At 40.9% G+C, this 23,930-nt stretch overlaps 1 protein-coding gene across 4 annotated transcripts in view; it reads left to right on the top strand.

The window, feature by feature from the left end:
- The first annotated feature begins 2,440 nt into the window (after positions 1 to 2,440).
- Positions 2,441 to 23,930, top strand: part of CDK5RAP2 (CDK5 regulatory subunit associated protein 2) — a 72,609-nt gene continuing 51,119 nt past the window's right edge. For 2 of the 4 annotated variants that reach the window (XM_052667416.1, XM_052667413.1), the window contains exons 1-12: positions 2,441 to 2,637; positions 2,755 to 2,816; positions 3,987 to 4,054; positions 8,201 to 8,311; positions 9,363 to 9,439; positions 10,495 to 10,618; positions 12,656 to 12,807; positions 14,780 to 14,936; positions 16,289 to 16,342; positions 16,766 to 16,885; positions 17,492 to 17,584; positions 19,231 to 19,449. In XM_052667416.1, the coding sequence (XP_052523376.1) occupies positions 2,585 to 2,637; positions 2,755 to 2,816; positions 3,987 to 4,054; positions 8,201 to 8,311; positions 9,363 to 9,439; positions 10,495 to 10,618; positions 12,656 to 12,807; positions 14,780 to 14,936; positions 16,289 to 16,342; positions 16,766 to 16,885; positions 17,492 to 17,584; positions 19,231 to 19,449 (1,290 nt within the window). In that variant the 5' untranslated portion in view covers positions 2,441 to 2,584. The remainder of the gene's footprint in view (positions 2,638 to 2,754; positions 2,817 to 3,986; positions 4,055 to 8,200; positions 8,312 to 9,362; positions 9,440 to 10,494; positions 10,619 to 12,655; positions 12,808 to 14,779; positions 14,937 to 16,288; positions 16,343 to 16,765; positions 16,886 to 17,491; positions 17,585 to 19,230; positions 19,450 to 23,930) is intronic. The other 2 variants (XM_052667414.1, XM_052667415.1) reach the window with 2 other exon arrangements.

Genomic DNA, 23,930 nt, shown 5'->3' with positions numbered 1-23,930 from the left:
TCTGTGGCATCAGCAGTGTTGGACATTTTTTTGGCCATGTCTGCAAAAGGACTTCTGATAAACTTGCACTTCTTTCTCACTTGTCAGTATTATCTGCTTGGTGTAAATACAAATGCTAAAGGCTAGTTTTGCCTTCATGCCTGGAACGTTATGTCTAACTCTTTGACTCCTATTAAGCAAAGAACCTGAAGAGAGGTGAGCCAGCATCAATTGAGTGAACTTAAGAACTATGTGTTCATTCAAATGCTTAACTGAGCCAGAGCTATAAAAGCAAGGGCCACACTAGTGAAATTCCAGGGAGTTTATTGAGACCTGATTTGCATTAGCAGAACAGTTTGATTCTGCATGACTTAGCTGAGGAGGAATTTTGCTCAGGAGTGAGCAAAACTGAATGCTGAACTAGGTTGCCAGTGCCAAGACTTGAGGACAGCAAGCAACCCAGGTTCAGCTGATGGTGACATCCATCCTTGTGCCAGCACCGTGCTTCTGCACTGAGCAGCAGGTTGTCACCTTGCTCCCTCAGACTTTGTGGTCAACATAGAATCATAGAATGGCTCAGATTGGAAGAGACTTTAAATATCATCCAGTTCTGACCCTCTGCTGTGGACTGGTTGCCTCCTAACAGACCAGGCTGCCCAGGACCCCATCCAGCCTGGTTTTGAACTCCTCCAGGGATGGGGCATCCACAATTCTTTGGGCAACCTGTTCATAGATCATTCCATTGCACTGTCCATAAGTATGTATTTCTTAAACTCCCTTTAGCACTTTGTTTCTGGAGCAGTAAGAATCTCAGACTGGCTTCTGAAGTAGGAGAACACCACTCCAGCCTGGCTTGCTGGTACAAGGATTTTCCATAATCTCCCCAAATGTACTGCTAATTAAGATAAGGTTAAATAACATTAAGAAGATTACCAGAAGTTGTTAATGGCTTTCAGGCAATACGTTTACCTTCCTTGCCTCTTGCAGTTGCAGATTTTAAAGCTTTGGGCAGTGCAGTAACCCAGGGGAGTTTTCCATCACATCTGCATATGTATTTGTGTACATCTCTGTCCATATGCTGTTGTCCATCAGTCATTTCATGAAGTGTTGATGAGGAGGGCCCTTCTGACTTTCTTTCATGAAGGAATATGCTGGGACTCTGCAGTCTCACCTTTGTGGCTGATGGATGGTGACTTAATGGCATGCATCAAATATATAATATCCTACTGTAACCTTAACCAACACCACACTGGTATTCTAAGTAAATATTCACTCATTTTATGAAGTGAACACTCATTTCTGCATTGTAAGGATGTGCAGGCACACTGCAGTCGGGATGAAGTGATCTTGGTGCCATGTGTAAGACCTGGTTTGCACAGTGAACTTCAGCAGGACAGAAGGTGAGGCCACTGCAAAAAGGGGGAGCCGGTCACATGAGGTGACAAATGTTTCTGGAAGGCAGTGAGGGAGTTGAAGGGACAGAGCATATCTTAGGACCCTTGGAGCCCAAGTGCAAAACATCAGGCATAGCTTACTGGAAAGGAGATAAGATTAAGAGCTTAGCTGTACCAAGCATGCATTTCCTTGCTGTTAGGAGCACCGACAGCTGCCCCACGTGCACTCGTGCATCCAGGGAAGAGTGATAGAAGCAGGGACTGGGTGATAGGGGCTGGGACTGGGGCACACCCAGGCTGACAGCATTCACCTGCTCCAAACAGAGAGCAACAGCTGCAGGGAGATATGCCGAGAACATAAAGCTAATCATCACAGCCCACAGTCTGTGCCAGCCCCACCGTTGGCCTATTTCCCAGCCAGGTGAGAATTCCCCTGAGGCAGCCTGGATGGTGACTGAGAGAAACGTGACACACTTGAAAGAGCCGAGGAAACCAAACGCTGTTGCTGATCCTGAGGGGAGAGCGGTGTGTGTCCCACCCCACAGAGTGTCCTTATGTTACAGTGCCACGAAGAAAAGTGCTCGCTGTCTGGATTTCCCCACTCCCCTGGGCCAGCAGCTGCAGAAATATCCCTTTCTCACTGGGAAAATCCCAGTGCTCTGACTCAAGTTTAGAATGTCACAGAGATACGTCAGTGCCACAGTCTGAAACGCTGAGGTAGGTGTGTGAAGCAAAGCAAGGCCGGCCCTCTGCGTGACTACGCTCTGCCCGTGACTGGAACTTTGTCGTCAAACTCAAGTATTTCACTCTCAAAGTCTGACGCTGTGACCTCAGTAAAGACGACGGCCCGCGGTCACCGCCTCTCTGTCTGCTTTAAAAAGATGGCGGCTCTGTCCGTCGCTGCTTCTTCCCTCACTCAAGATGGCGCCTACCGCTCTCCTCTCGCGCCCAGCTGGCAGTCACCGCCCCGCTCTGCCCTCGACCAACATGGCGCCCGCTCGCCCGCCTCCTGCCAGTACCCACAACAAAGATGGCGCCTCCCCTTTCGTTCCCATTGTGCCCTTCCCCCCCCCGCCCTCCTCCGCGCTGCCTTCAGCGGCTTCATCTCCGTCGACGCAAAGATGGCGGAAGCGGTTGCGGCCGTTTGAATTCCAGCGGAGCCGCCAAAGCTACGCACAAAGGCGCCGGAGCCGTGGCTGGCTGCGGGCGGTATGGATTCTCTACCAGGGGAAGACGTAACGCTGCCGGTGGGCTTCGAGGGCAGGTAGGCGAGCGGTTCTCAGGGTACGCGGAGCCGAGGTAACCGGCTCGGGCTGAGGAACCGGCCCGCCGCCCCCCGTGGTGCGTGTCGGGCCTTCTTAGCGCCGTGCTTTCTCTGCAGTGTCTCCGCGCTGCCAGACATCTCCCGCGAGGGCCCGCAGCTCGAGCCGGCCGGCTGCCGAGGTGAGGCGGGGCGGCGGGCGCTGCGCGTGGGCTGCGGGTCCCGGCGGGTTGGGGGAGGTGACGGGCGCTGCGCGCTGCCTGTGTGTGAGGCTGCCCGGCTCCCTTCTGTCTGAATGCCAGGGATGGACTCGGCGCCTCACGCTTTATCTGCTCCCACCTTGAGAACTTTCCCCCTGTGCTGAACAGAAGCTGTAGTTAGATCTGTTTTTCTAAATGACGAGGTGTCGTTATGTTCGGCATCCTTCAGGCTGGCTGGCAGGAACGGAATAAAGCTTCTTTTGAGATAAAATGGCTGGAAGGTGTTACATTGAGAAGAATTGCTGGTCAAGCTGTTCTTTGTTCTGCTCCGCGAGCCTACGGCGCGTGTTTCTGATTTGCCTTTGTTCCCGCCTGCATCCAGCGCTGTAACCCGGCTCACCTCGTTGCGCAGAAGCGGGGAATGCAGACGGAGCCAGGCTCACCAGGACCTCCTGGCTGCCAGAAGCAAGCAATGATGCTACTGCTGCCAAATAATGTGACCGTGCTCAGCCTGGGCTCGAGGAATGCAGTTTTGTGATTGTTAACAATGTCAAAGAGTTAAAAACAGTTTGCTGGTATTGCCTGGGATGCTTTAAAGACTGGTTACACAATGACTTTGAATGTACTTCAATGAAGTGTTTGAATTCACGTGGGTGTTAGCCTAAGGCCACAGATGCCTCTTTGTACTTCGGATAACCCGAGTGCTATGAGCTGTATACATTCTTGCTATTTTCATTAAGTTTACTCTCATGGGAGCTTTGAATGGAATGGTTACGCAGCCCTGTTAAATACAGTTGTTGCAGAACATGCATGCATGCAAGCAGTTTAAATACATACGTGCTTAGAAGGCATTATGCTTTAGGAATACTGATGCTGGTCGTTTCCAACTTCTAATAGCTTAATAGGACTTCATTCTGATACTGAAGCCTGTTGCAGATGCTCTGAAGGCTTGTGTTTAGAAGTGCCTCTTGTACAGCTTAACTTTGATGTACCTCTTGATTTAAAAGTTCAAAATTCAGAGATAGACCAGGTATTGGGAGCAGAAAGAAATCCTGACTGTGACTGGAAGGTAATACTAAAACTCAGTGTTTCCAGAGTGAAACCTATCTTGGATTCCCCTGTCTGAACTCATTCTGTCTCTTCAATGTCCAGGTTTACCAGATGTGGCAGAAGACACAGTCTCACCAATCAGAGCTCGGACCATGAAGGACTATGAAAATGTAAGCAGGCTTTTAATGTAAGACTTAGTGACGGAGTTATGTCTAAGGTAATTCTGATATGCTGGCTATGGATTGGGTGCTTTGCTTATGTCACAGGTGTGATCTGTAGGTATTTGTGCTGTCAGCTTCCATCTCTCTGCCTTTAGAACCAAAGGCAAAATATTGCTGCAAGGCAGACTAGCCAGCTGCTGCTCTTAAGTTGCGAAACAGAAATTGGCACCATCTGCTCAGAAGTAGATGCAATCACCGGAAATATGAGAGCATAGTTTGCAAGTCTGCAGTTGATTCCTTGTATTTCAAGGAAGCATCAAACTTATCTTCATTTATACCTGCGTAGGATTTTGTGTTCACTGACTGTTGCATGGTATTTTGTACATTTATGTACAAGCTTTTTGTTGTAAAAGGTCTTCTATCATTGTGACAATGCTGTAGATAAAGCTGGTTTTGGTGCTTGCTGGAATACAGAGGAAATCATCAGATGCTTTTGAAGTGTCAACTGCATTGAGTAAACTGTTTAAGTTACGAGCTAATTGTTTACGGCTGCTGAGTGATGTCTGTTTGGGTAGAGCAGGACAACACTTCCGTAGAATTTTTTGTGTTTAGCTCAAGTTTTTATGATTGCTGCACAACTTTGTGGCTTGCTATCTTCAGGATGTGTCAAGTCTTGGTGGTTTTTAGTGTGCTTCTTACTGCCTGTTACCCTTAGTAGCACTGCTAAGTCTGAAATGGGCCTTTCTTCTGAACTCTTTCAGTTTTTCTTATTTTCCTCTGAGGAGAGAGCTGTGCCCTTTGTTTAGAAGTTAGGGCTTGCTTTGGAAAGTCTCAGTAAATAACATTTGTTACTGTTTCTATTTCGCTTTTATTTTGGAATATTATCTGGGGTAGGACTCTGCTTTGGCATTAGTATGTGCTTAAAGTCTTTTACTATGACATGCATGAGATCTGAGTCTAAAATATACATTCTGCAAATGGTTTGCTCTCAGCAGCATTTTCACAGGAGAAAATGTAGAAGGAAGAATCTGTTGTTGGTTATGTGTGATGGAGAAGTTCTGTTTTCCTTTTGGAGCAGGCAGAAGAATTGGCATCGTGCCTTTTACCATGGTCTGTATTGCTGAGGTGTGTTAGAGATGAGCTATGTCAGCCTGGGCCTCATATGGAAGAGGAAAGGCCTTTGTGGTGTGTACAGACCCCTTGTGTTCAGCTAAGCTGTGGGATTTCTTGGAGGTCTTTGTGGTTGCTTACAGTACCAGAATGCTCAAAAATCTCTTAAAGTACTGGCAGAAGAATCTAATGAAGGATAATGGAGCACACCGGGGTTTCTGCTGCTCCTGTTTTTGAGATTGCAGGTAGCTGGAAGGCTAAATGTGAGAAAGGGAGCGCTCACTCTTTTGTCCTTGTACTGTTTATTAGCATCCAGGAGCCGTTAGATGTGCTTGGATTGACATCATAAGCCTGCTCTTATCCTGCCGTAAAACAAATCTGAGTTAACATGTTAAAGGCAGATACAATTCCTGATAGCTCCTGCCTGGAGATGTGTGTATATACATATGTTCATTTGCTGATCTTTGAGCTATGCTGCTTGCTCAGGATGTGAGAAGAAAATGAAGGAAGAGTGGGAAAGAACTTGGAAGGAAAGAATGGAAGAACTTGCCTTGAGGTTTGGAGAGACCAGGATGGATGTGGTGACCCTTGAAGGGGACAGTGGGTGGACCTATGTGTGAAAGGTCTCTTTTATCTCTTTCTGGAGATAGGGGACGAAGAAAGGCAGATAATCCTGGAGGTGTTTATGATGTGTCATCGAGAAGGGGAAAACACCAGTGACTTTGAATGCAATTACATGGACAAAAATGAAAGACTTCATTATTTGAGGACCTTGTTATGATTTATTAGATGCTCGTGAGTAGAGTTATTGGTAGCAAGTCAGGGTACTTAGTAATTGTCTGTATGTGGTTCTTCGTTTGTATTTTTGTGGGTGGCTTTATTTTTATATATTTATTGTTATTGCCTTTCTAAACCCATTCAGAATTGTGCTGTCTTGTAAAATGGCCTCTGCTGGCAAAAACGGTGCTGTGAAACCACAGCTCCTGTTGACAGATGCTGCTTTGCATAAAAATGGCTCTGTGCAGACTTGGAGAGGAGCTGAGCTGAGCTGGGGAAGTGGTATTTGCTACCATGGTGTCTGTGGTGTGTAATTTTCCATGCAGTGTATGACATTTTCCTCTGTTTTCGTGAAGTCTTTACTGTTTCTCCTCTTTTGTTCTTAAGTACGGACATGAAAATGTATGAAGGCATGAAGAGTGGGTCTGTAAATGCAGAAGGAAGGCAGGAGAGTTGCCATGAAGGTTCCTTTGCGATGTGAACTTGTTCATATTTTATAGGTTGCTTTTTATTAAGCTATAACTTTTAATTGTTGCCTGCTCGAATTCACTTTGCTCGGGGGAACTGAATGTCAGAGGGAACTTATTTCACTTCTTCATTTCTAATGGTACAGTATGTTTGCTTGCCTTCTGCAGAAAGTGTGCTTAAGCTCTTTGGTTTAATTCTGTTGCCACAGAAATACATGAGAATAGAGTTAAGGAACACTGAGATCTGAAATTGGTTTTGTTTGGTTGTTGTTTGTTGTTTTTTTTTAGCTCAGATCGGTACTGAAAGTATGAAGTGTAGCAGAAGTCCAGCTCTTATAACTTCAGTCTTTGATGTTTGGGCTTTTTCTGAATAATTTTCTGATGGCTTTAAAAACAGAACTGCAAGGTGTGCTGTGACTCGTTGTGAATAGGGCTCAATTTTTGGGAGCAAAGCTGAGTAAAATGTGAAAGACAACTCTACAGCCTTGCTTCCCTGAAGAAATCATTAAATTTTGTTCATTCCAAATAAGGGCTTCAGTTTCGAGCAGCGCTGAGAGCATTGTGCTCTGTGAGGTGAATCAGAACGCTCACATCCATCCGAATGCTCCTGAATACTCCTTCCAGTTCCTCAAGGTGCCTTGTGATCCTCAGGAGGTGTCATGCTGTAAGCGGTCACCGCTTCTACGCTTACAGTTCGTGTTGCTGTTTGTGGTCTTTGGGTTGGAAGCGTAGGGATACAAAAAGGAGGGAAGGAGTTGTGAGTGCATTGCTGCTGCTACTGAAGACAGCTTCTGCAGGATGTGTGGATGGGCCACAGAGCTGTTACAGTCCTCTGGATTTCTGGTTGCTTGGGTGATGCTTGCTTGTGAATAATAAAGGGCCCCTTGCTAGGCAGAGATTGCTACACTGGAAGAGATTGTGAGTGCAAGTGGTGAGAGGAGTTACAGAAAAGAGTATTCCTAGGCTTACACAAGCTGAGTATTATAAAAATTGCATTGGTAATAATTTTTACAAGTGGTGCTATACTGTTCTGGAAAAGCCTACATAAATGTTTTATTAGGAGCTCTGTAGCATATTAGATTTCCTTTTGCTGAGAGCATCTGACAGGGGTCACGAGGCTTATTTGAATGAATGTTTTATGCTTGGCCTCTTAAACCATTTCAGAGGGAAACTCTTTTTAATGAAACCATCAACTATGTTACTGCTCCTACTAGTGCAAAAATCATAAGTCCTGAAGGACATGTATCAGAGGCCTTTTTCCCAAAGAATTGTGCTGTGAAACTTACAGGGGTGCATAAAGATTTTATTGGTAGTTGATTTGGCTCTGCTGCCTTGTGTGCCTGTGGCTTTTCCTCCCATGAATGATGTTCCCATCCCATGCTTTTGCTGAGGAAATACTTCTATTTCAACACACCTTTTCAGATTTTGCTTAAACTCTGCAGAGTGGGGAAAAAAGTTCTTTTTTTTAGTCTAAACACATTCTCTTGGTTTCTCTTATAAAGCCAGACAATGTTTTAGTACTTAGAGAAGGAGTATTGTAAAGAGCACTATATGACAGCATGCAGTGCTTATTAAACAATACTCTTCTATAATTATGATTTCAGTGCCAATGTATCAGAGCTTTAAGGACTAAAAATAAACATGTATGCACACGCATGCATGGCTCACCATGTTGGTTGGATTCCATCCCAGTAATTGTCTTTCACAGTGGAGAGCAAAACCAAGTGGATGCAGTTCTTGCTGTTTGTTTTCGCTGATTTGAAACTCATGATGTAGTTGGCTCCTTTTCTTTCTTTCACAGCAAATCTCTGATCTGAAAAAAGAGAACTTCAACCTGAAGCTTCGTATATACTTCCAGGAAATGCGAATACAGCAGAAGTTTGATGGTCCCACAGAAGACATGTACAAAATTGTATGTGCTTAGAATATCGTAAGATCATTATGTATCTCTGGAGAGTTTGTTTAATGGGAAAGCTGCCTGTTTTACTTCTGAATCTCTCAGCTGGAACTCTCAGTATTACTATCTTATTCTGCCCTCTGATTGTTCACTGGAGGAGTCTGCTTCCTTTCTAGCAGTTCTTTAATGGTATTTCACCAGCTCTGTGGCAGCCTGCTTATCAAAGGGGCAAACTTTCCAGTCTACACGGAGCAGTTTCCTCTGAAGCATGTAGATGAAGTTGTGTTTGGGTTGTGTATAGCTTCTTGAATTATTGCTCTACGTACCTCTCAATCAGGAATTCATCTGTTTGGTTCCTATCTAAGTTTATAGAGGAGAAGGTGAGGTTTGGCTTTCTTATTTAAGTTTGAAGAAGGATTTGAGTCTATGCATCCGTGGGACAAGCACTTTTTTGTCTGCATTCTACAAGGCATTCATTTTGGTAATGCAGTGGTATTTAGTCTCCTCTGTAATGGAATGGAAAATTTAGGGTTTTTTTGGTGGTTGTCACAGTAGTTAAGTGCATAGCTGCCTAGCTAGGTCATGGTTTCAACTGAATATTGTTAATTGGTCTATTCTGGTCTTCTACTGTATGCTTGTCTTGTAATGGCTGATGTATTGAAAATTCTGTCAGCTTGTGTGCCAAGGATTCTTGTATGATGTGTTTTCCCAGGCTGTAAGAAAATCATTTTAAAATGATTAAAAGCCTCAATAATTGGTATAACCAGATTTTAAAAAGAAAATCACTAGAAATTATAGCTTCCAAGCTCTAGTAACTCCCAAGTTGATTTGCACCACATCCCACTGTAGCTCAGCATACACGTGTGCATAGACTTGCTTGAATACAGTGGTCCTAAATGCTTGGCCCTTGTAAAATGTGCTTTCATAAGCTGAAATTGCTATGCTGGCCTTATCCCAGTGATACTTTATTTGCTGTTCCAAGCAAAAGTAATCTATACGGTGACATTAACTTACCCATATGGTGACCCCTGAGTTCTCTGCAGATGCTTTCATTCTTATGTTCTAGAACATTGAGCTGAAAGTTGAGATAGAAAGTCTGAAGCGTGATCTGCAGGAGAGAGAGAAACTCCTCATCAAGGCCTCGTGAGTACCAGTATATTAAAACTGAGTGTTGTTTAAGACTTCTGAGGTCTTGTGTCTGTTTGTATGTGTTTTTCCTGTTGCTTCTGGAACATGAAGAGTGCAAAGTAGCATTTCAGTGTTCCGTGTTTTAAAGTTTTTCCAGAAATTGTCCCTTGTGATGCCGGATTGACATTTTAGTTCTTACACACAATGATGTCACAGAGTAACTTGTGGGATGAAGTTAATATTCTTTTTCAGATAAATGCAGCTCCTTAGTAGAGAATGGGTTAGCATTCCTACTAGCGTTAGCATAGCTCGGATAATAACTCCCTGTAGAGCTGTTTCCTTCTAGATAGCAGTTTCAAAACGAATCCAAGCTGGCAGTGATAGCGAATGACTGCTACGCAGGCCTCAGTTGCAATGGAATTTTCTCTGTGGCTGACATTACGTGGCATTGAGCGTTGAGTTGCTACTAATTACTTCTTTCAGTAGTTTGGAGTTCCAAGTAGATCCTGCAGACTTGATAAATTTCCATTTGTAGCTGTAAGAAAGTTTCATTGGACTTTGAATGGAACCTTGCATGAGTTCATAATAGAACATGGAATTTAGAGTGAAATCATAAACAAGTGCTCATCCTTTGCTTAGTGAGGAAGTATGAGAGAAGAAGGAGCTGGTAAGGAATTACTAATTACTAAAGAAGTGATTAGGAGAGGTATCTGCAGCTACGTGTCTTCAGTTTATTCCAGTGCTGTTGCTTGTAGGTAATACAGCTATATTGAAGGCTTGGTACTATACTTGAAAGCTTTAAAAATATGCAGGAAATAGTAACTATTTTTCTTTGTATGCTTATTCATTGCGACAAGGCTTGTGTGGAGCTCTCATTGCTGTACATCAAGCAGAGACTGTACCACCAAAGTTGTTACGTGCTGTGTAGATGTTTGTATTTTCACCTTACAGTGACAAGCAGGTTCAGATAAAGTAGAAGGAACTTCTTTGTAATCTATCAGCTGCTTTCACTAAAACGTTTTTTACTTTGATATGCAATGGGATTTCTATTATATATTATGGCCTTTCAGAAAAGCAGTTGAAAGCCTGGCCCAGGGTGGTGATGCTGAAATACAGCGTGTGAAAGAGGAGGCACAAAGAAAGTTACAAGAAATGGAAGCAATCTTGACTGGCAGAATAAACCTTCTGGAGGAGGTGAGTGCCTAAAATGGAATGAGTAGTTAGGAATCTGTGCTTTGTACTGTTATCTCAGATTTGATACTGTGATAGGTCTGTATTTTCAAAATTGCTTCAGCTTTCATGGGGAAATAGCTAGTGCAAATGCAAGAGGAAAAGAAAAGAGGGGAAAACCAAAACAAACAGTGAAAGGGAAAGTACCATTAGCTACTCTTAAAGCACTGAACAGGAGGATAGCAATTCTTCAGGAAATTCCTACCTTTGGATGCTGTTTGGATATGTTCATAACAGACCTTTAAGTCTTGAGTTCCAGTGAAGCAGCTTTGTTTCCAGAGCTGCCATATCTGTTTAGAGGAAGAGGGTCTGCATTTTGGACACTTGTTCTGGTAAGGTCTCAGCTTTGTAAATAGCTGAAACCACTCTGTAGGAGCTCCTGTTGTGTAACTGACACAGTTTACTCCTGTATTTATTTCTGAGCCATTGCTGATATCTTAACAGGGGAATTGCTTCGTGTTTTTCTTGTTTTGTAGTGTATAGGCACCACGAGGAAAAGAATTGTCTCCGTATGAATAACATGCTTCCTCAGAAGCAAGGAGACTTCTCTTCCTTGTAAAGAACAAATCAGATATTGAATGGCCTGTGCTGGCTGGAAATATTTAAGCTCTATAAATAAATTCATAGTTGTTTTGCATCATTGAGTGCGTATACTTAGGTAAAGGATTATGTAACTGTATCTTTTGAGAGAATAGAGATCTGGTGCTCTTTTGTGAGTAAATAAATAGGGCAAGGTTAAGCTCCAGTGTTTGCTTTTCAGTCTCTAAAGAACGATTTGGTCATAGAAGATAGTGTAGCAGGCTCATAATGCTATTTTCTATGGATTAAGCAGTGAGCTCCTTCAGAGCTGAGCTGTGGGGATTCACCACAACCTTTTCTTTAGCAGAACTGGGGTTTCTCAAAGCATTCCTTGTGCGATTGCTGAGGTAGAAAATATCCCAAACTACTGATTGTAAAACAAAATGATTGATCAGACTGGCGTTTCCTAAATCTGGCCTGTAGAGTAGCAGATATTAACTCACAGTGCTATAGTATTTTCTGTAGCCTGAAGGTAGGGGTTGGCCTCTGACATGAATTTTATTATGCTGGTGAATGTAAATACTGCAGAGCAGTGTTAGTCTCTTGCTCATGTAATGCTGTATAGGTACACAGATCCAGGTGTGAATTTCCATTGGAGTTTTTCTCTGAAAGATGAATGCTGATGGGGAGGGGAGAGGAGCAGTGAATTCTAGTGGAGAAGGGCTTTTTCTTCACACCCCATTCCTCAAGAGATCATCTTTGGAGGGGAGGGGGTTACTTGTTAGGCTTCAGGGAGGCTGATAGATCATAGAAAGCAAAACTCAGCGAGCACAGCAGGGAAGCTTACCACAGAAAAATGAAGATCTGAAACAAATGTTATGCAGTATGTGACAGGTTGCTTTTGTGCATTTTTGTTTTGTTGGTGGCTTTTTGTTCCAGTCAACTTCTAGTGATCCAGCTCACTGGGCTGGGGAACGTCTGGGTGTTTCCTCTATTTCTGTTGCTGTCCAAAGGAAACTTGATTTGTGCTCTATCAATGCTTAATCAATCATCTTGGAGTTCCAGTCAGCTACAGTGAGGCTGTGAATATTGATTTTTATCCCTGATTGAATAAAACCTCCTTTAATTTCTGTCTGTTTCTTACGGTGGTGGGAGGATAGTGGGGTAGAATCAAATTATTTTAAAGCAAATTATCATAGCTAAATCTAAAGCAATAGCACGGGGGCACTTCTGTTTCTATTTCTGCTGTTGGGTAGGGAATTTGATTTCTACTTTGAAATGAGCTTCCCATCTTTATGTACCACAGCAAATTGATTAACCTGAACTTTTCGTGTCTGTATTTTCAAGGAGTGTTTGCAAAGTGATTTGCTTGAGATAATTTATCAGTGCATGAAAAACTTCTGTGAGCATTTTGTTCCTATAGGCATCAAAATGTTGTGTTTTTTTGTTTTTTTTTTTTTTTTTAAATTATTTTAACTACAGAATCTTAAAGCTGCCCAAGAGGAGGTGGAGAAAGCCATTGCAATGGCAGAGAAGGAGAAAGCATTGAGAATTGTTGCTGAGCAGAAACTTTCTTCACTTGCAAACGCTCCTGCAAAGGATCTGGATATGATTGCAGGAACTGAGAAGGACAGGTCAGGACACTTGCTGGTGATATTTCTAACCAGATGAAAGTTCTTTTACTGTTGAAGTGCAAAGAGTCAGCATGGGTACAGACTGTAATGATTTGATCCTTTCCTGAGATAGATGAGTGTTACTAGATATCCTATCAGCTTGTAAATGAGTTCAGTGACCGGTTTACATGTTGCATGACAGCAAAATCTTTAAAAGATGTCTGAAAGTGTAAAAGAATCAATGTGCATGTGACATGGTGTCCTGCTTTAAAGCCTTTTTGTGACTGCTTTCTTGTCTTCTACTTCCTGCTTTTGAGCCATTGCTTAAATAGAGATGCACTCTTATGTCTGTGTTCGCTTGCAGTTTTCATAGTGCTTACATGCACTTCAGTCTTGGTGTATCTATTGAGGTTGGTAAAATCTAATGAGAAAAGGAAAATGTGAGCTGTATGGCTTTGATTATGCTTTGCAAAGCGTTGGTTTGGCTTAGTTTGGCAGGTAGTTGAAAAGATGCTCGAGTTGTTCTTCAGGCAGGGAGATGTGTACAGTCAGATCTCAACGCTTGGAGGACTGATTTTAGTTTTTAAATATATTTAGGATAAAATCTTGTTAACCCAGTAAAGCTTCTGTAACTTGGGTATGTAAGCCTGGGGAGGACATGAGAAGAATGTTATAATTACTAATGCTTTGGAGTATCCTTTCCTGTCCTTTTCTCACTGAACCCTGAAGTTAGCTGCTGAGTCACTGCATAATTGGTCTGCCCTGGTAATGGTAAGATATGTTGGCCTGAGGCTTTCATTTATTAATTTAATGGTACAGTAGGACCAAAGTGAAGTTTGTAGTGTTTGTCAGCCAGCTTTTATGTGAACGTGCAGATTGAAAACTGCCGATCTGAACTCCTGCAGTATCATAATCTGATGAAATCGTTCTTACTGCACATTAAGTGATGCTGCAGTGATTGTAACTTGGCTGTTAGGCAGTCTTCTTCCCTTTGCCTTTATTTTCCCTGTCCTCTTTCAGTCTCTTAGACCTCCATGGGTACACGGTTGCTCTCCTGAGTGATACAAGCTGAAGGAGTGTGTTACAAAAGCAATCCCTTTCCAATGTACTTCAGTTTCCAGCTCTAAAGCTTGTGTGAAAACAGTGCTTCAAGTGTGGGAAGAAATTGTCAGTACTGAATCACTGAAATAAAGGCTGTGTGGAGTAAGGAGCTCTTCTGGTGATCTGTACTGGCAGGATCCCCTGTCACTCTATGCTGACATGTCTGAGCATTTGCAGAATCGGAAAAACAGTGCTGATGGAGGAAGGCATTTGATTCCTTGAAGTGAACAAAGTACTAACATGCAACACTTCAAACTGATCTGAAAGTAGCACATAGGGAGTTCGTGCTGTATTAAAAAGATCCTTTCGCCATCTGGGTTGCAAAACACTAAGATCACAGCTGGCATCTTATGCCAGAAAGTTTTCAGGTATAACCCTTGCGTCTGTCAAAAGATGGTAGCATTGATTTTAATTAATCAAGACTGGAGGTGCTGAGATGTGTATCTGACTGATGGAAGTGGCCATGGCTTAATTTTGAGGAGGTTGTGTGGAACTAGGATCAACTTTAGCCACAAATAGAAGTGATGGTACTTGAGGGACCCCTTCATGATGGTATGTAGTGATGTGTGCTAGAAGTGGAATGCATTGATAAGCTTTTGTGTATAGGGTAATGGAAACAAAATGTTGAAGCTTTAAGCATTTATGTTTAAAATAGTTTTGGAGGAAAAGAAAAATGAGTGCTTTGCAGATAGCTCAAATGTGTTTGTTGCTTGCTTCAAGTGAATGGCAGCTTTTCTAGCTTCTCTGGAGGAGGGTGGGTTGTGGAAAGAAAGGTTCTACAAGTATTGTCTGGAGTCTTCAGGTAGGAGAGCTGCCTGCAAGATGTACTGCAATAACTGTGGAATTGCTGGTAGATCGTGCAAGATTAACATGAAAAATCTTACAATTTTAGACTTATAGAGCAACTGAATCTGTCTTTGAAAAGTAAAGAAGCTGCAATTCAACATCTTGAAGAAAACTCTCAGAGCGGACCTGGTGATGGGAGCTTAGCAGAGAAAATTGAAGAAGTTACCATTGCTTTGAGGTGTGAAAAAGACAGTGAGATAGAGGTGAGGAAACTGCTGCACAGAGTAAATCTGGTAAATCTCACCTGGTCTGGGATTCTCAAGGCTTTGTGCATGGCAGTATGTGAGTGACTTAATAACACAAAATCCTTCTCCACGTTTATTCCTTTCTCCCTTTTTCATCCTCTAAACATTCACTGTTTATACTGTGTTTTGGCAGCCAGTATTCATTGTTACCAGCCATGCTTTTCATTCTTTCAAAGAGAGATAATTTCTCTCTACTTTATACTTGTTTTGTCATAGATACTGTGTAATTGCTTTACAGAAGTATGTATTTTAAAGAAAAGCTAAATGTTACTAGATCCCCACCAGTAGATAACAGAACTTTTACAGTACTGTAAGTTAAGAGTGTGACCTGAGAGTTTGTTTTAGGAAGATATTTCTGTACTCTTGTTTGGAGGAAAAAGCTTTATTGAAGGAGGTAAGTGTTAAAAAATTGTCGTGAAATAAAGTGAAAGCATTGCTGTTAGCTTACAAAAAGTTCCAAAAGTTGTCATTGCATTTCTGTTGTCTCTTTGAGAGCAGATACCTTGACAGCTTAAAAGCACGAATAAGTCTGAAGCCTTGCTTTACTTGGTTGTTTGCTTTTCCATTGGTTATTCACACTAACAAAACAGGAAGAAAAAAGAAATTATGGAGGCTGTTGTGCTTCTGAGATTCATCTCTTTTTTTGGGGGGGGATGACGACGACAACTTCATAACAATCAGCGCAGAAACACCTTTTTGTTTCTGTCAGGAATAGATGAGAGCCTTCTTCAACTGAACTGAATTAGAACTTCACTTCTGGGTCTTACTGGAGTGAAATCAATGTGTCAGGAAGGACTATCCTAGATCCACAAGATTATTTTGTGTCAAGGTGAAAGCGGAGTCATCTTTAATCATTTCCAAGCAAATGGACAGACTATCATCCTTTTGGGCTATAGAACTAGAGAAAGAAAGCTGAACGTGTTTGGTGCACAGCTCCATTTTTATATAGGATTACTGCTCTTTAAAAACCAATCTTCCCCAGAGAAAAGCACTAATTAAAATCTGTATTAAAAGGATCCTGCTGAGGTGGCTAGGTGTCAAAAAAATGCACTTTTATTAGCTTACCAAGTAGAATTGTCCTGTCTCTCATTGAAGAACACTGTTTTCTTTCATACCATGCCCAGATACATCTGTAGGGTACCAGGAACCAACTATGCATTCCTGTCTAAATGTTGGCTGTAGTACAGTTCTGAGACACATACAGAGTGTTTTTCCTCAAAGTTCTTTTTTTTTTTTTTTTTTTTTTTAGTTTTAATGCTTAATGTGTTGCTTCTGTGTTTAGAATCAATGTACCTGTTTTGTTTTGATAGGCTATTAAGATGGAACTTAAAAATGAGAGAAATTCCTTTGAAAAAAAAATCCAGGTAAGTCCTAGTTGTCTTTCTGTATTTTTTGCTCCATGCAGTGTGTGTTGGGATATCTGCTGTTATACATTCATAAATATGGACAAGTCTTGGCTAGGGAAGTAGTGAAGCAACTCCTTTGGTTGATTCTTTTTTTTCGGTGGCAGGAAGGATTCCCCTTGTTTTTAAAGCAGTTTTCAGTGAAGCTGAAAGGCACTCATTAAATATTAAAGCTCTGTGGCTGGTACTCATGGCCAGCACATCATTAGGTTTCTTTTACTATATTCCAGGCTTATCTTTAAGATGATGATTTGCGTTTGGGATTTATTTAATATTAGTAATTTGAATTATAAGATATAAGAACTTAGAGTCTCTACTTATTAATCTGCTGCTACAGCATCTCTCAGTAAGAAGTTAATGCAACTTGCTCATAATCTAATTTAGTCTCTCGAAGAAGAGTTGCAAGAGAGGGAAAATGAGCTTGCTGTTGAAAAGAAGAATGGCTTGAAAAGGGATAAAACCATTCAAGGGCTAACTGTTGCACTAAAAGCAAAGGAAAAAGAGGTATGATGGCTATGATCTTGCTTGTTTTTAGATCCATTGCTGAATGTGTGTGCGTGATGTACCTGTGTCAGGGATTGTTTTCTCTCCCTTTAACTGTTTAGGAAGCTTCTGGTAGATTCTAAATTGCTGCTGTCATGCATGTAAGCAGTTCTCTTTGTTATCAATAGCTTTGGGCCTTCAGCTGGAGGGGAGAGGAAAAAGGTACTTAACTGATGCTTTCTCCTTAAGAACTTAGAGGAAAAATGATTTCATTTAAACACTGCTGTTTATCAGCTCTGAGAGCCACTTAAAAGGTATGAGAAGTATTTTTTTTGTTATTGAGTGAGTAGAGCTGTCATAAAAAAAGGTGAAATAGTAGGTCAATGTCAGACGAAATTCGAATTTTATGGAGGAGAGGGAAGTGTTTAACTTGAGCGATAGGAGTGTAGTGAGTAGGGTGTGAGGCAAGAGTTTCTTTATGTGGGATTTATTATGATGCATTTGGTCTTAAAAAATCTTTGTTTTGCGTAGTTGGCTGGATGGGTAATGAGGTGGTGGGATGGCTGTTACTGAGTCGCCATCCCTTGAAAATAACTTTGTGTAGTGTTCATTTTACTTCACTTAAAGAATGAAGAACTTGCTTCTGAAATTGAAGCTCTCAATACTTCGTTGGCTAAGGCAAGAGAGGCAACTCATCAAGCACACATCCAAAAATTCAAGGTAAACAAGCAGTTAATACGACTTTCCCTTTCTCTGCACCTTCCTTCTATGTATTTCCACATAACATGTATTACTTTGTGTTTGAAAGTAAAGGATTGGAAAATAGTTCAAAGAATTGGTATTTTTGAATGTTCATTTTTTTTTTTTTTTTATGTAACACATTTTGCCCAAGGTAATTGTTTAAATGATTGAATCTTAGGATATCAGACTTCTTGGTTCATTTTCTTCTTCTATAACAACTGAGAACTAAGTAAGAAATACGTAGAAGCACGAGTTGAAGATAAAGCTGCAATAACGTGTGGAGTTGAGATTATACTGAGTTCTCTGAATTGAATGTTTCTGTTGTTCTTCAAAAACTGCAGTAACAGCCCACCCTTCCACATCAGCAGTTAAAAAGGACCTGAGATGCTTGTTTGTAGTTGTATTTCTTCCTATAATCAATGTGAAGTCACTGTTTAAAAAATAATCATCTTTCTGCAACATCAGTTTCACTTTTGTATGTGCAAGGGAGAGATGACTTCGTGATGATAACGAGTGTAATATGTAAAACAGGAGGAAGTAAATTGTCTTTCAAAACAGACCACGTAATGTACACCAGCTAATCTTAAACAGAAGCCTAGAGAAAAGTGGACTTGCTACTTTCAGTAATTAGTATTAATGGCAATATAAAAAACTGTTCGTCATTTGCTCTCAAATCAGTTGAAATGGAAGAGGTTGATATGTTTGCTTCTGCAGTGTTCACCCAAGCTTTGTAACTGTCTGTATTGGGTTTTGATTTCAGTATCTAATTGAAACAGTAGTGTTTAGTTCTCAGAAAGCACCTCCACTTTTTTTTTCCAAGAGGTTTATTTCACATAAACCTGAATTTAAGTGTACAATACTGAAACAAATACATCCTGTGTTGTCTCTGAGCCACTTTGTCCTCTGTGTGGAACTGTAGGGCTTTTTTTTTTTTTATGTTTAATACCACACAATTACTGCTTTATGAAATATTAGTCTAATTTAACCCTTTTATTTTTGAGCTTGATTATTTTTGAGTTCTGGGTTTAAAAAATGTGCAACTAATCCTTCCTGCCCACAAACCCATGTTGCACAGTGTGTCACAGAGCAGGCCTTCCTCATTACTCTGCTCCTTAGCTGCAAACTTGAGGGCAGTTCTCTGTGAGTAGATCATAACCTCAGCTCCTGTCCCCTTGTTGTGAACCGGAGGCCTGTTGGAACAGAATGTGAGAGGGAAGAAATCACACTTGGTATTTTATATACCACATATGTGTATGATTTGATAACTTCTTGGCCTAGTCTGGATTCAAACTGACCCCAAAATAGCAATTTTATGTAATGAGAGCTTTGGGAACCAATAATAATACAGTCTCATTTATGCTGTGGATTCCTTTGCATGTCAGCCTTCATCTAATTTTTACTTATCTGAGACTTTGTCTTATGTTAGATGTCACTGAAAGCTGTGTTACGTTGCATACTTGAGACAATGTTTAGTATAATGTTGGTATGTTGTTTGGGTGACTCACTGGATTTTGGTATCAGAAACTTGAAGTGGTGGAAAGAGTACATGTGGGGAAAGCAACAGCTAAAACTTGCAGGTTGTACAAAGTACCTGTATAGGCTTTGACTGCTGCTTTATGTTTCAGGGTGCTGAGGATTATCAAGCTCTCCTGATGGAAAAAGAGACCCTCTTAGCAGAGCTGCGTTCAGAAAACCTCACAAAAGATGCTGAGAATCGTAAACTGCAACGGAGGATTAAAAGGACTGATCAAGAGCTAAACGATCTGAATTTAGAAAGGGAGAAAATGGAGAAGGAGCTGGATGAAGCACAGCTGCAGAAGAACAGAAGTGACAAAACCATTAATGTTATTATCATTTTTTTTCCTTCATTAAGTTTAGAAATGCTGTGTTTGCTTGTTACAACCATACCCTTTTCTAACAAATTTAAATTTTTAACTGGTGCTTTTTTTGGAGAGGCAAATGTATTTGCTCAGTGTTCAGAAGAATTTGGCCAGGAAGACTAAGGAAAATCCTGGCACTTAGTCTGCACAGAAAAGTATTTTTTTAAATCTTACTTTGGTAGCCTTGGTTATGTCATAGCTAACTAAAATGGTTAGCCTTTATAAGCAGTGAATAAGTAGCTGTTTGCTACAATTTTCTGATTGCAGTCTGAACATGCCTGACGCAGAATGTATGTGTTATTTCTGCTGTATTTACTATGTTATATATCTCCTTTGTCTTAAATTGCAGTATATGCAAGTTCTAATGCAGCGCAAGAATAAGAAGCCTGTTGTTGCAGCCTGAAACATCAGCTTGCTTTTCACTATCATAGCTTGGTCACTGTAAAGGCTGTAAAATTAATAGCAACTTTTGCTTGTAAAATCCCAAAACCACAACTTGCTGAATATAAGAAAAAAGATGCATCTGTTCCTTAATCTTAATATTCTCTTCAGGGCTTTCTTGAGATGTGAGGGTAGATGTCTTGACAAGCTCTTCTTCCAACCTGCACACCTCCTGCAACAAAGTGGGTGCTTGGGCTGAACTCTTTTCTTCCTTTTGAAAAAAGATGCGCATTCTGCTGAGTGCAGGCATTAAATACTTCTCACCTCTCTTGCAATGCAGATTTTTCTTTCCTAAGGGCAGCACCTGCATGATGGGCAGACTCCTGCCTGGCTGCGAAGGCTGATAGTTTTCAATTAAAAATTAGCCTCTTTCTACCTTTAAATAACATAAAAGATCAAATGAGCTTGTACTTCTTTAGTTTATATTTTGCCCTAATTATTGAATAAGGACTTTATTAAATACAGTGTGTAGATATGGAAATTGCTGCCCGTGCAATATCGCTTAAAACCAGTAGAGGGATCTCTTTACCTACAAAGGAAGAAGATCTTTTCCCCCCAGCCTGCTGTATTTATTTAACTTACAGTTTGGGTTGATTGTCAGCTGTGGTTAGGCTCCTGTCACACGGTCTTTATCTTTGCTGCGCTTTGAAATTTCTTCTGGGTGTTGAGGTTAAGGGAAGAAGGAACAGATAGCTGTAAAACAGCCACAAAGAACATATTTTATTGATTTAAGTATTTTGTCTTTAACTGTCTTCTCTATTCAGGATCTTTTTTCATCTTTAAGGGGAGCTAGAATATAAATCTGTATGGGAAAAGCACGAAAAATAGGACTGAGTAGGGATTTGCCAGGGGATTCAAAGTTACTGGTATTACAGAAATCTATTTGACTCCATTATGTCCAAGTTTTTCATGTAAATGACTGGTTCCTTGGGGAAAAGCATTCCTGTCAAAAGATGAGCAGTCTTATAAAAATTATATCCCTAACCTATTTCCTACTCCTTGCAGAACAGCTGCTTCAATTTCAGAGTTGCTAGTGCGTTTGGGTAGAGCAAGACTGCCTGTGAAATGTTGCCCATTAAGTAGTAGATATGTGGGAGTAAAAAAATATGCTGTGATATTTCACTGTTTGACAAATAGGAAACCACTTCAGTGATCTGATGCAAACCTCTTATGAGACAGCCCTAAAAATCCTATTCTGTTTATGCCCTGTGTTACCTATTTATCAGTGTTTCTACTCTGTTATGACCAGTCTTGCTAGCTTTATTCTAAGCTGTCCTACCTCTTCCTCTCACTCAGGGAAGGTTTCAGTGGCTTTTCACCTACAACGTTGTTCACCTACATTGTAATGGCAATTTTTTTCATTATCTACTTAAAATGAAGAAGAGGGCAGATGAAGGGGAGGAAGGGGGAGAAGCAAACCTCTGGGTGAGGTTCTTCTGCCTGAAGGTGATTTGGGCATTACTGTCCTGCAACAGAAAATGCTTAAGCTGAGTTAAGGCTGCTGCGTGTGAGCTGGTCATCTGAATGGCCCACAGCATGGCTCTTCTGAAGCAGCACATGTTCTTGACGTGTTGTCCCTGGCACTGTGGGTTGGATGCTCCAGATTTTGTGTGTCAGCTTAAAAACTTTTTTGGTTCAGAGCTTTCCAGAAGCTGCTCTTGAGTTCTGCATCTGCATTTTAGATCTTTGAAACAAGAAGCTTTGGGCATTTATTCTTCCGTACAACTGATGAGGAGTAAACATCGCCATGTTCTACTTGTGTCCACCATCTTGCTACGTATATAACATCTAGTTTTTCTTGATCAAAGCCTTTGTCCAGCCTCAGATCATTCAAGCACTTTAACCATTGTCTCTCCAGACCTATATATAGACAATTAGAATGTACTTGCTAGTTGCTCGTATTTGTTCACTTGTTTGGGAAGTGCATAACTCACTAGGTAGGATTTATTATGGAGTCTTCCTGCACATAAGTTAGGCTGAGGGGGAGGTTTTGTAGCTTCATGACTTAATTATCCACCAGTCTGCTCCCCATCTGATGAGGGGGAGGCATCTGCACCAGTCTTTGACGTTATTGTGTTTCACATTCATTTTTCTTAGTTCAGCTATCATTAATCATAGGAAAGTCTCTTGGGGAGAAAGGTTGGCAGAAGGAATAGCAAAGCTTATGCTCTGAGAACGTAGGTACTATATTATCCTTGCAACTCAATGTATAGAAGCCAGAAAATTTTCTCTAAGACAATTTGAGTGGTCAATGAGTTCAAGCGACCTGCTCCAGTGATGGATAGTGTTGTGTGTTACAGAATTCCATCTCATGCAAAGAAAATAACTTTCAATCTCAACTCTTAATTTGTTTGCAGAAGAATTTAAGGGAATATTGGAGGCAGAAATACTGGAGGCAAACTCTCACGGGCCTTTCCATTTCCTGCAATAATGTGTATTGCCAGTCCAGCTCTTTTCCTAACTCTAGCCATAGTGTATGTGCTGCTTTAGAGGCAGAAATGTAACTTCTGTGCCTGACAAGTGTTGTGCACTGAAAAGTCTGAGGCTAGGTTATAGGAAGTGGAGTACTATTATTGCCAACAGCATGTTTTCCATCTACACACGTCTGCATTTTCTCTTAAATCTATTTATGGTCTTCATAAAGAGAAACCACAGAGTAATAATTGCTTGAAGTTCCAGGACAAGTCACAAGTGTCTCTTTAAAGTTTACTTACTGACTTCTGATACAGTAGCTCGAAGATGACATAAAAATAAAAAGGAGTCAACTTTGCAGTGCGTCATGAAAGTCATAATGTTACAATTAGCCCTTCACTTCCAATTCCTGTGTAGGTGATGTGACCCACGTGAAGATGTCAGTAGCTGAAAGCCAGAAGGTTCTGCAGTAGTCAGACCTGACGCTACTTCCACTCTGTGATTTGCAGTTAGTAAAGATGGAATGGAAACATATTTTAGTTAGTATGTATTTACAAAATTTGGAACTGATGCTGTTGTCCTCAGTTTTCTTAGGCAAGCAAGTAGTTATTTTGGTGGTGAAAAAATTATTAGTTTGCAGAACTAAGTGCATAAGTTTACCCATTCTTTGAAACAGAACAACATTTGATGAGGGTTTGTGGGAGCTATTAGGAATGTTTTAGCTGATTCCTGATAATGAAGCTAAAATTAAGCAAGTAAACCAAAATGAGTTGCAAATGACAATTTGTATTTAATGTGCAAAACAGACATAAAGCAGGGAAGTAGTAAAGTGTTGCTAAAGATTTGATGTGAACCTGCATGAAGCAAGGTAATTAAGTTAAAAAAAAGGGCATAAAGCAGTTTGTAAAGAGAATGCAATTAAAGTGTCACTAATACTATTTCCCTGTACCTAGGATAAGAAAACTATTGAATTTTAAATCCCAGTGGAGGTAAAAGTGAAGTTTATAGGTGACTACCAGATGTGCAAACTATTTAAAGGGCTTATGATACTCCACAAATGGGCCCTTTTTGGAAATGGAAGGAAAACAAATTAATTTGAAGATGTGGGCTCTGTTAGCCCATTTTTTGTGTCTGAGGGGAAGTTTGGCATGAAAACAATGTGGAAATGGCACGGCTCATCTTGGAGCTGCTGGAAGGGAAAAGAGCAAATGTCAAACTGAATCAGCCATAAGCATTTTTTTCTTATTCCTATCAAAATAATAAGCAGACTCCGAAGTGAATGTTGTGACAGTAGCAACTTGCGTGTGTGTGTGTTATTCATAACAGCCTTGGTGTCCATTCATTCAGTGTGAAAAGCATTTAAACTAGAACAGTCTAGATTTTTAAAAAGCAATGCTGGTACCTTATCTAAAAGTTGTCTTGAACTGTATTTATAGATATTAAGAGAAAGCTGTAGACTTCAGTAGGTTCACCAGAACATGCAGTGCTATGTGTAATCTAAAGTAATAGAAAGTTGAGCCATTAATGTGATTTGTCAATCTTGAACTTTTATTAAAATCGATTTGCTAAATATTCCATTTCATTTTTTTGTA

This window comes from Tympanuchus pallidicinctus, unplaced genomic scaffold (assembly GCF_026119805.1).
Source record: "Tympanuchus pallidicinctus isolate F22 unplaced genomic scaffold, pur_lepc_1.0 scaffold8, whole genome shotgun sequence".
NCBI classification, from domain to species: Eukaryota; Metazoa; Chordata; class Aves; order Galliformes; family Phasianidae; genus Tympanuchus; species Tympanuchus pallidicinctus.
Note: the sequence above shows the minus strand (reverse complement) of the source record. Positions and strands in the feature narration are given on the sequence as shown.